The sequence below is a fragment of the Dendrobium catenatum genome, unplaced genomic scaffold, assembly GCF_001605985.2.
Source record: "Dendrobium catenatum unplaced genomic scaffold, ASM160598v2 fragScaff_scaffold_670, whole genome shotgun sequence".
Classification (NCBI taxonomy): domain Eukaryota; kingdom Viridiplantae; phylum Streptophyta; class Magnoliopsida; order Asparagales; family Orchidaceae; genus Dendrobium; species Dendrobium catenatum.
This window is the reverse complement of record NW_021319132.1, coordinates 1,997-18,258: the sequence shown is the minus strand read 5'-3', so window position 1 is coordinate 18,258 and position 16,262 is coordinate 1,997. Positions and strand designations below refer to the sequence as shown.

At 36.8% G+C, this 16,262-nt stretch overlaps 1 protein-coding gene across 1 annotated transcript; it reads right to left on the bottom strand.

Annotated features, from left to right (window-relative positions):
- Nucleotides 1-220: 220 nt before the first annotated feature.
- Nucleotides 221-923, bottom strand: LOC114579864. Its single transcript, XM_028695736.1, has 2 exons — nucleotides 636-923; nucleotides 221-349 (listed from the first exon to the last, which is right to left on the bottom strand). Exons 1-2 carry the CDS (start codon nucleotides 921-923, stop codon nucleotides 221-223), a joined length of 417 nt encoding a protein of 138 aa, XP_028551569.1.
- Nucleotides 924-16,262: the final 15,339 nt, after the last annotated feature.

The window sequence follows — 16,262 nt, the reverse complement described above, 5'->3', positions numbered from 1 at the left end:
CTAAGTCATAGCATATATAGGAACATATAGAAGATAAGATCTGATCAAGAGCGCTCTACCCACCAAGGATAAATGTTTCATTCCCCACAAATTAATCATCTCATGAGCAGTTTTGACCATCTTGGAGAAGTCAGCGGCTACAAGTTTTCTCATGACCAAGGGAAGCCCAAGATACTCCAAAGAGTTAACCTTCCTATACCCCATCAACCCTTCAATAGTCCTATTCTTCCTGTTGTGACATTTTTATTAAAGAGGATTGCCGTCTTCCCATAATTGATCCTCTGGTCCATCCAGCCACACTACTCCTCAAGCAAGCCCCTAATCCGACTAGCATTTCTTCAGGTAGCATCTGCAAACACAAGAATGTCATCAACATATAATAAGTGTGAAATACACACATAATTCCTTGCTTCCTGAATCTCGAGCTGCTCCCCCCTCTGTTTGATTGCTTTGGACAACAATTTAGAACATAGAATTAATAGGTAAGGAAACAAGGGGCAACCTTGCCTCAGCCTGCTTCTGGCATTAATCCATTGAGACCTATTCCCATTAATCATAAGTGTAAATTTTGGTTTGATAATTCATTGAATAACCCAAAAAGTAAATTGATGTTTGAATGACATTAAACACATCACCTTATATAACGTATCCCAAGACATATAATCATACTCTTGTTCTATGTCCACCTTAATTGCAATCAGCCCAGATTTCTGAGTCGAACCTTTAAATTTAGTCATCATATCCTGAGCCATCAATCCGTGACTGGAAATAGATCTGCCCGAAACAAAGGCCCCCTTTTCTTCACTAATAATATAACCCAACACAGGTTTGAGATGATTTATCAGCACCTTAGCAACAACCTTATAAAAAGATTGGCACGGACTTTTAGGCCTAAACTTGGACGGCATATTGGCATTGTCCATCTTAGGAATAAGCACCACCAAGGTTTCTTTCTAGCTCTGGCACATTGAGGTAGTAATAAAAAAATGTAGAATAGCATGGATAACCTCACCTTTAATAATTCCCAGTAAAATTTCAAGAATGAGGAAGTAATACCATCAATCCCCGGAGCTCTATTATTTACCAAGCTAAAAACAGCTTGCTGAATCTCATGTTCTGAAATTTCAGCCTCTAGACTATGATTAAATTGCTCAGGAATGATTTCTTCATAACGAAACTAAGGCCAATTCTCTATGGAGACCTACCTATCTTTCCACTTCTTCATGAAAAAGTTCCAGAATTCCTCCTGTACAAGCTTGAGCTCAGCAATCTTATCTCTATTTGGATTTAGAACTTCGATAATTTTGTTCCCCCGCCTACGAGCAGATGCAATCGAGTGGAAGACGTGCGAGTTCATATCACCTTCTTCAATCCATCTAGCCTTCTCTCTCTGCTTCCACCAAGTAGCCAATCATGCCAAGGTGGCATTTAATTCGACCGCCTTCGGTCTATGTTCTTGTTCCTAGTCATCATTCAAACCATCAATAGAGCATTCCAACAATTTAAGTTCCTCAATACATCCTTCCAGGGAGGCTTTCAGCTCACCAAACTCTTTTAATCGATTATGACTCCAAAAGAATAAAGCCTTCAGAGTTCTACTGCATTTACGGTTCAACACCTCATCGGGTTGCCCATAATCCAGCTTGGTCCAATTCTTCCAAACCAACTTCCACATGAAGGGGTATGTCATCCAGATATCTTCAAACCAAATCCATCTGCATCCATGTCTTGGCATTTCTATAAATAAATTCAGCAGTAATGGACAGTGGTCCGAAGCAAGCCGAATAAGGTGCTGAACCGTTGCTAAGGGAGCAAGTCTTAATCCTTCTGATTTTATCAAAATTCTATCAAGCCACACCCAAATCTTGTTGTTACCTCTCTTATTGTTCGAACAAATGTATTTGGGTCTCAAGAACCCCAAATCATGCATGTCATTGTCCACAAGAAATTCTGACATCTCCTGAGCCCCCACCAAGAAGCTATACCTCCTATAACCTTTTTCTCGCTTTGATTTAAACAAAAGTTGAAATCTCCCCCCACAATCACTTAGAGATCCCCATAAATGCATGAGCAAATAGTGTTCTAGAGAATACGTCGGCCATAATAAGCTTTGTTAGCATATACCAATGCAATAATCCATCTCTGCATATTAGGTAACATAAGTTGTCCAATAAGAACCTGTTCCATATTAGAAATTACATCAAATTGAATAGTATCTCATCTCCATAAGGCAAGAAACCCACCAGATCTTCCAACCGCAGGGGAGTGAAAGAAATCCTAGCATAGGTAACATCACCTATAATGATTTCCCAGTAAAACTTCAAGAAAGAAGAAGTGATACCGTTAATGCCAGTCCCCCTTGGGCATCGAGAAGAGTTCGCCAAGCCCCTACAGAATAGCTAGGAATTGCACAGGATGGCCTTCTTAAACACCCTCCACTAGAAGAAATTTTTGCGTGGGTGTAGTTTCAATTTATCAAACCAAGAAAAATAAAAATCTCCCACCCCAACCATTGGATGATAGGTCATAGCAGTCACGATCATGCTCGACCGAGAGTAGCAGAGTTCAGGACAATCCACCCCATCACTACAATTAGTAATGATATCATTAGTCCTTTGGCAAAAATCTTCCCAAAACTTTCTTCAACCACATCAGTATCCCACTGCAAAGAATGATTCAAAACGTGACTGAGCTTGGCATTATCCACAGCCTCCACATTAACGAAGGTCGGCCAATGAGAAACCCTAGAATCCAAAATACATGTGTCCTGAACCACATCAATAAGCTGACCATTCCCAATCTTTCATCTAAGGATCGGGCGGAGGCATGAGCCCCATCAAGAACCACCTTCCAAGCTACCGAAACATTCTATCCCTAAGAATTGCCCCATATATCCATCTCGTATTTAGCCGCCAACATTTTGTGTAGAAGTGAATCAGGATCTTTGATCATATCCCATACCAACCGAGCACAAAGGGCACCTTGCTACTTTTTGAGACAATAAAAACCCAGCCCACCTTGAATTCTGGGTTGGCATAATTCCTGCCAAGTAACATAGTGCATGCCTATTCTATTAACATCCTTTTCCCACAAAAATTTCCTAGCAAGTTTCTCAATGGATTGTAGAAGTCCATGGGGAACCGTGATATGAGTTAAGAGGTACATGGTGGCAGATAAGAGAGATGACCTGATCAAAAGTGCTCTACCTGCCAAAGATAAATGCTTTTCCCCCACAAGTTTGTTTTGTCATGAGCACTTTTAATTAACTTCCAAAAATTAGAACCAGTTGGCTTTCTCATCACCAAGGGTAATCCAAGGTATTCAAGGGAGTTTGCCTTTCTATAACCCATCAACTTGGCTATCATCCTCCTTTTCCAATTTGGACACTTCTTATTAAATAGGATAGCTGACTTACCACAATTGATCTTCTAGCCCGTCTAGTCATAGTATTCATCTAGCAATCTCATAATCCATATGACATTATTCTGGGTAGCTTCTACAAACACAAGAATGTCTTCAGCGTATAATAAGTGAGAAATCTGATTAGAATTCCTGGCATTTTGGATTCCAAGCAGTTATCTCCTCTGCCTAAAAGCTTTGGTTAAAAGCTCTGAATAGAGGATGAATAGATAAGGAGACAAGGGGCATCCTTATCTTAGGCTGCTCTTAGCCATGATCCATTGAGTCCTACTCCCATTAATAAGGAGTGTAAATTTTGGCCAGGTGATGCATTGAGTTACCAAAATAATAAATTGATCCTTGAACCCCTTAAGTTTTATAATTTTTTCCAAAGTTTCTCAAGCCATATAGTCGTATGCATGCTCCATATCAACTTTCAAAGCCATCAAACCAGATTTTTGAGCCATGTACTTAAACATACACATCAACTCTTGAGCTAATAGGCCATGGCTAGAGATACATCTACCCGGAACAAAAGCCCCTTATTCTTCACTAACAATACTGCTTAGCACTAGCTTCAGCTGATTAATCAACACCTTAGCCACCACTTTGTAAAATGATTGCCAAAAACTAATTGGCCTGAACTTTGATGGCATATTGGCCTTATCTATCTTCGGAATAAGAACCACCAAAGTTTCTTTCCAGCTTTCACACATGGAATTAGTACAGAAAAAATTAAGAATGGAATGGGTAACATCACCCTTGATGGTTTCCCAATAAAATTTCAAGAAAGAAGAAGTGATACCGTCGATGCCGGGAGCGCGATTATTCCCCAAACTGAAGACCGCCTGTCAAACCTCCTGTTCAGTGACCTCCGCTTCCAGCATAGCATGCAAATGTTTAGGGATCATGTCGTCATTCAGGAATTTAAGACAATTTTCCATAGACACCTACCTATCCTTCCATTTTAGCAAAAAGAAATTTCAAAACTCATCCTGAATGAGCTTCGACTCAGTGATCCTGTCACCATTCTGATTTTGAACTTCCACAATACTGTTACCCTTCCTGTGAGCTGAAGTATTCAAATGGAAGAAGTGAGAGTTGGCATCTCCTTCTTTAATCCATTTTTTCTTCTCTCTTTATCTCCACCACATGGCCCTCCGAGCCAGAGTGTTATTCAGCTCCATTTCCTTCTATCGGAGCTCAGCTTCATGTTCTTCCTTTAGTCCATCTTCCAAGCATTCCATCAATTGAAGTTATTCAATATGGCCCTCCAAAGAAACTTTTAATTCCCCAAGTTCTTATAGACAGTTACGGCTCCAAAATTATAAGTCCTTAAGCATCCTCAAACACTTGTGGTTCAGAATTTCATCAGGATTTCCAAAGTCCTGTTTAGCCAAATTCTTCCAAACAAGCTTCCAAGTTACTGGATACGTCATCCAGATGTCTTCAAATCTCTGCCATCTACTACCATTTATAGGGATATTGGAAGCTAAGTTCAGCAACAATGGACACTGGTCCGAAGCAATACGGATGAGGTGCCTAACAGTGGCCAAGGGGGCCAACCGAAGCCCCTCAAAATTCATCAGTATTCTATCTAGTCTCACCCAAATTTTACTATTGCCACTCTTATTATTCGACCACGTGTATTTGGGTCCCAAAAAACCCATATCATATAGGTCATTATCCACCATAAAATCCACCATTTCTTGGGCTCCAGACAAGTAGCTATATCTCCTAGCCCCCTTCTTCTCACATTGATCCGAAGAGCAGTTGAAATCTCCCCCCATAATGACAAGGAGATCCGAGTTAACCAAAGAGACAATATTACTCAACAAATCCTGGTGGGTGTGGTAGTCTTTGTTGGCATTCACAATAGTAATAACCCATTTTTAAGATTTAGTAAAACCACCTAACTAATCAAAGCCTGATCTGTAGCCATACAAACTTCAAACTGATAGAAAATGGCCTCCACATAGCAAGCAAGCTTCCCGATCTACCTATCCCAGGGACATGGAAGAAGTCCAACCCACGACCAATAAGTCTATCCACATAATTTCTGCTGATGTCTTCAATCATAGTTTCAATCAAGCCAACAAAACACACCTCATTGTTACCAATGAGATTTCGCAAGTAGTAACCCATTTGCTTCTTACGGGAACCCCTGCAGTTCCAAAACAGAAGGGACGACATTAAAAAACTGAACGGGAAGCATCCCCGCCGCCAAGATCACCTAACATCTCCTTCTTTCTTTTCCTAGGGAGCTCCTAAATGGGTCCTAATTGACTAAGTTCCTTGTCAATTTTACATCTATTAGGACTAGGAAAAACTGATTTAATACCAGCTGTAAAAGGTAATGGCTTCTTAAAGCCCATTTTTTGTTATTTATGGGTAGGCTTCAACATGCTTAGGGGCACCTTAGTATGATTCAAATCAACCTAGTTAGGTAAATTCAGCAGCTGCTTATTTCCTTTGTTCTCGTGAGTCCTCCCCTGAGGACAGACACTTCTTCTACCATGTGGGGGAACTTTGATCCTCGACTCCAACTGATCATCCTTATCGAGAGAACTTTCCTCCCTAGCATTGTTATCTCTTTTATTACCTTGCTGAACTTCCTCACTTCCACCATTGTCTCTATTACCAACCTATTTCCTATGTTTTCCACCTTCTATTTTAATAATAGGAGGATTAGCTCTCTTAGTCTGTTCCATATCCTTCCTCTCCATGCTACCCGAGGCTTGATAAGAGCTGCAATCTTTTGGTCCCCCCTATTTTAGCTTATCTCCCATTCTTCTTATCATAGTTTCACCTTGGTCGACAGCCTTAGACATTTCTCCCTTCGGTGTCCAATTTGTTAAGAGAGTTGCTATTTGCATATGTTACATTCTTGCAACTTGTATAGTTTTAATGATTTCAAGTGTTATTGTTTTATGTGTAATTATTTCCTAACACATTTTGGAAGATTTGTTTTTTCTCTTGTGTATACTAACATTTCAAAAAAATTGAACTCCAAACTATGAAGACTTCAAATCAAATTCAGCATACAATCCTTGGCAAATTGAAGCTATAAATTATTCTTTGAATTGAGAGGGAGTGATTATAATTGAGTGAATAAAAACACACACACACATACTTAAGGAGATCTTAAAAAATTTGTACTAATCGTACGGGACGAACCTAGTTCATATGGGACGATCAGGTCAGTTATCTCGTTATAGGAGCAATCGAATGAATCGGATTTGGAGGAAATTTTCTAAGTCTGATCGTCCAGGACGAAATTAATTTTGTCCTAGAACGAGTTAGGCTCTGTAAAAATTTTGTTCAGATGAAATCCATGATCGTGCCAGGATGACTTGGGCTCTGTAAAAATTTCGTCCAGACGAAATCCAAATCATCCCAGGATGAATTCTTCTCTGTATAAATTTCATTTAGATGAGGTTCATTATCGTGTCAGGATGAGTTGATCTATATAAAAATTTCATACAAACGAAGTCCTGTTTGTCCCAAGATGATGTGAACCGACTTACTAAAGTTGGTTACGTCCATACAGTTATTTGAGAACCGACCTATGGTATAACTTATCGTACCGGACTAACCTAGTTCGTACAGGACGATGATCGTGTACGAACATAGATTGTACCAATATACATAAGGATCGTTTCCGACACTTTAAGTAAAATAGTCCAGGATGATCCACGATCGTACGTGACGATCCATTTCATGTTAACTTGAATATTTTGCAATTTTGGACAATTTTTCTTGTCTCTCTAATATAAGGTCTAATTTTTACGACCGCTCAATCTTTTTGCCATTTGATCTTCGCACCTATTGAAAGAAGAGTCAAGGAGAGAGTATGAGAGAGCATTCAAAGGAGGATTCCTACCACTGGAGCGTGAAGGCTTCGCTTGGTGTTTAAAGGTAAGAATCTCTACTTCTGATTTGGGATTACTTCACTCTTTTCTTTCTTCCTTCCAGAATTCTTGTGAGAAGATCTGTCAAGGAGATCCGGTTGTCTGCTAACACTTAGAGAGTGTTAACAGCCGTGGGTTCTCTACCCACACTTGGAGAGTGTGAAAGGATGCGGGTTCTCTGCCAACACTAGGAGAGTGTGAAAGGATGAAAGGTTCTCTACCCACACTAGAAGAGTGTGAAAAGATGAAGGGTTCTCTGCCCACACTAGGATAGTGTGAAAGGACGAAGGGTTCTTTTCCCATACTAGGAGGGTGTGAAAGGATGGACGGTTCTCTGCCAATACTGGGGATAAGTGCAAAAGAAAGACGGTTCTCTGCCGCACCGGGCAGTGGTGGAAAGAGTTTTTGTAAAGGCTTCTCTGCCTTGCTGTGGGTGCTAAAGGAGAGTCACTAGCGGTATTAGTGCAATACTCGGAGGGTGCTTCCGGGGTAAGGATGTAGGTTTGGTTTAGACCGAACCACCATAAATCCTGTCTTTTAAATTTTTACTGCTTTTTATTTTCCGTATTTTGTTTAGTTCTAAATATTATGGTTGAAATATTTTTTTCTAAATATTCATTAAAGATTATTTTCAGTTCAACATACTCAAGAGGGATAATTTTTTAAAATGCTAATTCAACCCCAATATCTTGTTGCATGATTATGAACTATTTTGCATGAATCCAAAAGGATATATTTCTAATATGTACACAAGATTCACACAAATAGTCACCTCTTTGCATGCATTGGGTAGGGAGTTAACAAATGCTGAAATGGTTAATAAGATTCTTTGTTGCTTACCTACTACATATGATGCTAAAATTATTGTAATTACAGAGTCTAAGAATTTAAACATTTATTCTATTGATAATTTTTTTGTTCGCTTATTGCTTACGAGTAAGGAGTTAGCCAAAGAAAGATTAATGCTGGTGAACCATGAAGGGAGAAGAACATAGCACTGAATGTTGAAGAGTCTGAGAGTGAACACTCACAACCTGAGGATGAAGAAGACATCGCATTGATGACTAGACAATTCAGAAGCTTTCTTAAGAGGAAGCAAAAGAAACACCATCAATGGAATGGAGGTAAATTCAATAGAAATACCAAGGTTTCAAATGATGTTATTTTCTATGAGTGCAAGAAACTTGGACATATAAAGACGGATGGCCCTAAACTCAAAGTCAATCCTAACAAGGAAAAGGTAGAGAAGAAACATACTGTAAATAAGGGCAGAAAAAAGTTTCAAAAAGGTTTCTGGGCGGACTCAGCATCAGATTCATCAGAGATTGAAAAAGAAGAGGAAGTCACTAATTTGTGCTTAATGGCTGACAATCTTGATCACTCATATCAAGAAGAGGTATGTGACTTAACTTATATGAATTATTTGAAGTTTCTGAATACATGCATGGTGCATATAAAAAAATGAAGAAAATGCATGCTAGTCTAAGTCTAGAATTGGAAGAGCTTAAAAAGGAACATGAAATCCTTAGGAAAGATCATGCTTTGATTGATAACAACCACATGAAATTACTTGATGAGTTTGATGACTTGAATAAAAATCATGAGAATTTAAAATCATCCTATGCAAAACTCGAGAAAGATTTTAAGAATTCTAAGGATGAATTTGAGAGCAAACTTTATAGAACTAATTATATAAATCAAATTTTGGAAGATATGAATTCACTTTACAAATTAATGATAAAAGCTCTTGAGGATAATAGGATACCTCCTAAACTTTAAGATTTTACTAATCCTATTTTGTATCCTAAATTTATGCAATCCCTGAAAAGATAGATGAATGTTAGAAGACTTAGGAATCCATTTTCTAAAGTAAAATGTAATAATTGTGGATTGTTTGGACATATAGCTCACACCTGTACTTTGAAGATAAAAATTAATTTGGTGTGGAGACCTAAGATGCATAAACCTAGACATATTATACATGCATCTAATTATAAATTGCTAAAAGGTGAACCCAAACTTGTTTGGGTTCCCAGGTCTAACGTTTGATAATTTTGTAGGGTCGCTCTCACACAAGACCTCGTGAGAGCATATGGTACCTAGACAGTATATGTTCAAAACACTTGACTGGAGATACTGGTCAATTCATAATGCTGGAAGCCAGGAGTGGAGGCAAGGTTACACTTTGAGATAATACCACAAGGAAGGTGGTTGGGATAGGTGTCATTAGAAATTTAAAGAATTTTTTTATAGACAATGTATTATTGGTTGAAGGCTTAAAACATAATTTGTTAAGTATAAGTCAGCTATGTTATAAGGATTACTGTGTAAAATTTTTTTCTACTAGCTGCATATTAAGCCTAAATGGTAAAGATGTTTTAAATGGAAAAAGGGTAAATAATGTTTATATGCTAGATTTAAATTGCATTTAAACTCCTACTGTTTTTTGTTTGAAAACTGTATCTGATGAGTCATGGCTTTTGCATAGGAGACTTTATCATTCTAGCATGAAAAACCTTAGGATAATTACCCAAAATAACTTAGTGAGAGGTATACAAAAACTAGACTTTACTAAGGACCACCTTTGTGATGCATGTCAATTAGGAAAGCAAGTGAAGTCCTCTTTTCAGTCCAATAAGGATCTTAGAACTATTAAACCTTTAGAGATTTTGCATATGGATCTTTTTGGACCAGTTGGAACTATAAGTCTAGGAGGGAAGGTATACGGATTTGTGATTGTGGATGATTACTCAAGATTCACATGAGTTAGATTTCTATTTCATAAGAGTGAATAATTTGAGGCATTTAGAAAATTTTCAACTTGGATTCAAAGGAAATTAGGGTGTGAAATTATTTCTATTTAAAGTGATCATGAAGGAAAATTTGAGAATGAGAGATTTGAAGAATTTTATAAACAAAAAGAAATTGATCACAACATTTCTTCACCTAGAACCCCTCAGCAGAATGGGATAGTCGAAAGGAAAAATAGAACATTAATAAAAGCTGCCCAAGCAATGTTGATAGAATATTCACTTCCTAAATATTTTTGGGCTGAGGTGGTTAGTATTGCATATTATATTCTGAATAGGATAAATGTAAGATCTAAATTGAATAAAACACCCTATGAGTTGCTAAAAGGGAGAACCTAATTGGTCTCATTTGCATGTTTTTGGTTGCAAGGTGTTCATTCATACCAATAGAAAATCTGCCTTAGGAAATTTTGATCCAAAATCAGATGAAGGAATTTTTGTTCGATACTCAAGTGTTGGAAAATCTTATACAGTATTCAATAGAAGAACTTTGGTAATTGAGGAGACCATACATATTGTATTTGATGAATCTGGAAATATGGAAGAGCCAAATATTGTAGAAGATGAAATTGAGATTAACTCCCAAAAGATTGATAAATTGAGCTTGGAAAAAAATGTGGAAGAAAATTTAGAGATAGAAAACCCTTAGCCTAGAGATTTGAGATTTTCTAAAAATCACCCAAGGGAATTCATTATAGGTGAACCAAGTGAGGGTGTAAGGACTAGGCGTGGATTAAATAAGGAAGTCAATCATTCAGCCTTCATTTCAACTATGAAACCCACTAACATTGATCAAGCACTTTCTGATGATTTTTGGATTTTGGCCAAGCAAGAAGAGTTGAATCAAGTTGTAAGAAATAAAGTTTGGGAATTAACTACAAGGCCAAAAGATCAAAGTGTAGTTGGAACTAAGTGGATATTCAAAAACAAAATCATTGACTCGGGAGTAGTCATTAGAAATAAGGCTAGATAAGTTGCTAAGGGGTATAATCAGATTGAAGGGATTGATTTTGAGGAGACTGTTAACCCTGTAGCTAGACTTGAAGCAATTAGGGTTTTGCTAGCCTTTGCCTATTTCAAATTGTTTCAAATGGATGTGAAAAGTGCCTTTTTAAATGAGGTAATTGAAGAGGATGTTTTTGTAGAACAACCTCCAGGTTTTGAAGTTAAGAACTCAGAACTTAGGAATTTGGTATCCTAAGTTTAACTCTTCTTTTGAAATAATTTGTTATTCAGATTCTGACTTTGCAGGATGTAGGGTGGATAGGAAAAGCACTTCTAGAACATGTCAATTCATTGGAAATTTTTTAGTCTCTTGGTCCAGTAGAAAATAAAATTCAGTAGCCCTATCTACTGCAAAAGTTGAATATATTATATTAAGAAGTTGTGTGTCACAAATACTTTGGTTGAAAAAACAGTTGATTGATTTAGGATTGTCTATAGGCACTATTCCAATTTATTGTGATAACACTAGTGGTATTTGCATTTCTAAAAATCCTATTCAACATTCAAGAACCAAACACATAGACATAAGGCATCATTTCATACGGAATCATGTATCCAAGGGAGAAATTGAACTCATTCATGTTACAACTGAAAATCAACTTGTAGACATTTTTATGAAACCTTTAGCCTTTGATATTTTCAGTGCATTAAGAACAAGGCTTGGTGTGATTGATTTAAATGCTTAAATAAAAATGTTCTTGCAACATTGATGTTTGTTTATTAATTAAATGTTTTGTATGTGTTTATGATTTTGTTTGTGTGATTTTTCCTTTTAGAGTCTGTGCTTCTTCGTTCTTTTTGGTATTTGTTTTGTTCTATTTTATTTTTGAATTGTAGTTTTTTTGTTTGAGTGCAAAATTTTTTTGGTCATCATCGTCCGAGATGAAATATTTTCGTACGGGACAATTTGTGTAGTGTGACAAGCTGTCGAATTTTGAACCGTTTGAGTGCTATCTTTTGATGTACTTCATCTGTACGATCGTCACGATCGTCCGTGATGAAATATTTTTCAAACAACGGAATGAACGAATGGAGCAGTTGAATAAATAAGGTAGTTTTTAATATAAACTTCGTCTGTACAAACCATTGGTTCGTCTGGATGAACACATGTTGGTTCGATGTAGGGGACGGTTTCAACTGTATTTAAAACGATATAAGTTCTGATTGTCCTAGGACGAACATGTGTTCGTCTGTACGATCAGACTAGTCAAAAGTCTGTATGAAAGGATGCTTCGTAAGTCACGTTGATTACGAAAAGCTGTTTCATTCTTGTCATATTAGATCGTATGTACGAAATATTTTCGTACAGGACGATCGAGAATTTCGTATGGGATGAAAATTTTTTGTCTGGTACGAACATGTCATTTTCAATATATAGGCGGGCTTTTTAACTCAATACCCACACGCTAAACATCACTTTCAACTCCTTTTTTACTCTATATCATTTTCAAATGGCCAGTTCAAGTAAGCGTCAAAAGGTCTTAGTGAAGAAGCCACATAGGAATTCGTCCAAAAACTTTCTGTACAAAGAAAATGAGGATTCTTTTCCTAGATTTGCTGCTGCCAAAATCACTCCTTCTCGAATTTTAATTCAAGAAGATATTACCTTTAAGGTAATGCATTTATTTGCTTCAACTCAGTTTCACTTTATCCTTACTCTGGTCCACCTCTATAATAAAGAAACCATCCACTACTTTCTAGCCAATATGTCCTTCAATTCTGACCACTCTGTGATTCACTCCTTTATTTTCAAACAAAAAGTTAAAATCACTAAACACGACTTAGGAGCTTTTCTAAATTTAAGGACTGAGGGGAGTAGGCCCATACCTTAATCACCAATGATACATGTAAATGATATGAAATCAATAGGGTGATTCGAGGAAATGGTTTAATTGAGCATGTTGCTAGGGTATCCGATCTTGTCCGTAATGCTCGCATCATCCAGCATGTTCTTAGAACTTTAATCATTCCAAAAGCTATTGATAGAGTCAATATTACCCCCCTTCTCTCTATGGTGACTTTTCTAATCATGACAAATGAGCCTATAGATGAAGCCCAACTTATTCTTGACTACCTTTATGGGCTTTCTGGAATTGGCCATGCAGAATAGAAAAGAAAGAAGAATATTGCTTTAGGACACTTAGTTTCCTATGTTCTGCAAAAGAAGTATAAATTGATTCATCCTAATCAAGAATATGAGAAACCGCTCTATTACAATGACGGATCATTTAGAGCGATCTTCAAGGCGTAATCAGGAAAAGCACATGTTATCAGTGATATAGAAAAAGAGCCTGAAGGTGCACCTGCTCCTACAAATGAACCAAATTATCAGAATTTGGTTAAAAAATTTGATCAGTTAGAGACACATTTTGATCATCGCCTTGATCAAATCGAGACTCATTTATAGCAGCAGGTTGCTCAATATCAACATGACATGGGCTATATGAGGGAGCAAATGAATGATTTTAGTACTAATATACTTATAATAAGTACATATTTTAACCACTTTGGTGGTGCCCCTCCTCCTCCTCCTCCTCCTCCAGATCGGGGACCGTCCGAGTGATTGTTGCACTTTATGTTTTGTGTTTGTGTTGTTATGGTTTATGTGTTAGTTGTTGTTTTGTAGTTTGATGTATTTTTTCTTTATTTTAGTTATTGTATTGATATATTGAATGAATCCTTGTAATATTTAAAATGATATCAATAAAAGTTCTTGTGTTTTGATTTGAATTTACTTTTGAAATATTTGTTAGACTTTATGTAAATCATCAGATTTTTAGTCTTAATCATGCTATAACCTAAATTGCAAAAAAAATTAAATTCATTAGAAAAATCTAATTATTATAAGTTTAAGTTTTGCTTATAACTTGATATTATTAGGTTTATCAATTTCATGTCTCTTCTTTAGACTGTATTATTGTTGATATTATTATTGTAACTGTGATGTTTTCTAATTTTATATTTCACTTATCAATCATTATTTATACACTTAGAAAAATTTGAAATTTTAGATTATTGTTTTTTGAAAGAATAAAATTACTCTTGTAAATTATGTAAAAGTATAATAAAAAAATAATAAAAAAATAAATAAATAAATGCGCAAAGGTTTGCAATGTGAAAAAGAGGCACAAGATAAGCCCAAAATAAAAATGATGCACAAAAATGTGCCACTACTATGAAAAAGATGCGCAAAGCACCACATGTGGTAGTTATTTCTTTCCAAAGAAATTATTTGTTGAATTGTGTCTTGTGTCTTGTATCTTGTGTTGTGTCTTGTGTATCTTATGTTGTGTCTTCTGAGTCTTGTATCTTGTGTTAGTATTTATGTTTATTTTGTTTTTGTGATTATGTTGTTATTTTGTTTTGTATAAAATTAAAAAAAAAAACCAAAATAATTTTTGAATCAATGCCTTCTTATTTTCATGCATTCATCAATCCAGGGGAAGTTTAGGAGATTCTTAAAATTTGAAATCCTACAAACAATAATTATTTTGCCATCATGAAAAAGAAGGAGATTGTTAAGAGAGTTGCTATTTGCATATGTTACATTCTTGCAAATGGTATAGTTTTGATGATTTCAAATATTATTGTATTATGTGTAATTATCTCCTAACACTTTTTGGAAGATTTATTTTTGCTCTTATGTGTACTAACATTTTAGGAAAATTGAACTCCAAACTATGAAGACTTCAAATCAAATTCAACATACAATCCTTTGCAAATTAAAGCTTTAAATTGTTCTTTGAATTGAGAGGGAGTGATTGTAATTGAGTGAATAAAAACACATACACACTTACTTAAGGAAATCTTACAAAATTTGTACTGATCGTACAGGATGAACCTAGTTCGTACGGGACGATCAGGTCAGTTATCTCATCATAGGATCAATGGAACGAACAGGATTTAGAGAAAATTTTTCTAAGTCCTGATCGTCCAGGACGAAATTAATTTTGTCCTAGGACGAGTTAGGCTCTATAAAAATTTTGTTCAAACTAAATCTATAATCGTGCCAGGACGACTTGGGCTCTATAAAAATTTCGTCCAGACGAAATCCAAATCATCCCAGGATGAATTCTTCTCTGTAAAAATTTCGTTCAGACGAAGTTCATTATCGTGCCAGGATGAATTGCTCTCTGTAAAAATTTTGTCCGAACAAAGTCCTGTTCGTCCTAGGATTATGTGAACCAACTTACCAAAGTTGGTTACGTCCATGCAGTTATTTGAGAACCGACCTATGGTATAACTGATCGTACCAAACGAACCTAGTTCGTTCGGGATGATGGTCGTGTATGAACATAGTTCGTAACAATATACATAAGGATCATTTCCGACACTTTCAGTAAAATTGTCCAAGACGATCCATTTCATGTTAACTTGAATATTTTGTAGTTTTGGATGGTTTTTCTTGTCTCTCCTATATAAGGTCAAATTTTTACTGCCACTCAATCTTTTCGCCATTTGATCTTTGTGCCTATTGAAAGAAGAGTCAAGGAGAGAGTTTGAGAAAGCATTCAAAGGAGGATTCCTACCACTAGAGTGTGAAGGCTTTGCTTGGTGTTCAAAGGTAAGAATCTCTACTTTTGATTTGAGATTATTTCACTCTTTTCTTTCTTCCTTGTAGAATTATTGTGAGAAGATCTATCAAGGAGATATGGTTCTCTGCCGACACTTGGAGAGTGTGAACAGCCGCGGGTTCTCTGCTCACACTAGGAAAGTGAGAAAGGATGCGGGTTCTCTGCCCACACTAGGAGAGTGTGAAAGGATGAAAGGTTCTCTGGCCACACTAAGATAGTGTGAAAGGACGAAGGGTTCTCTGCCCACACTAGGAGAGTGTGAAAGGACGAAGGGTTCTCTGCCCACACTAGGAGAGTGTGAAAGGATGATGGGTTCTCTGCCCACTCTAGGAGAGTTTGAAAGGACAAAGGGTTCTCTATCCACACTAGGAGAGTGTGAAAGGACGGACGGTTCTCTGCCAACACTGGGGATAAGTGTAAAAGGAAGATTGTTCTCTACCGCACCGGGTAATGATGGAAAGAGTTTTTGTAAAGGCTTCTCCGCCGTGCTGTGGGTGCTAAAGGAGAGTCACTAGTCGTATTAGTGCAATACTCATAGGGTGCCTCCGGGGAGTGGATGTAGG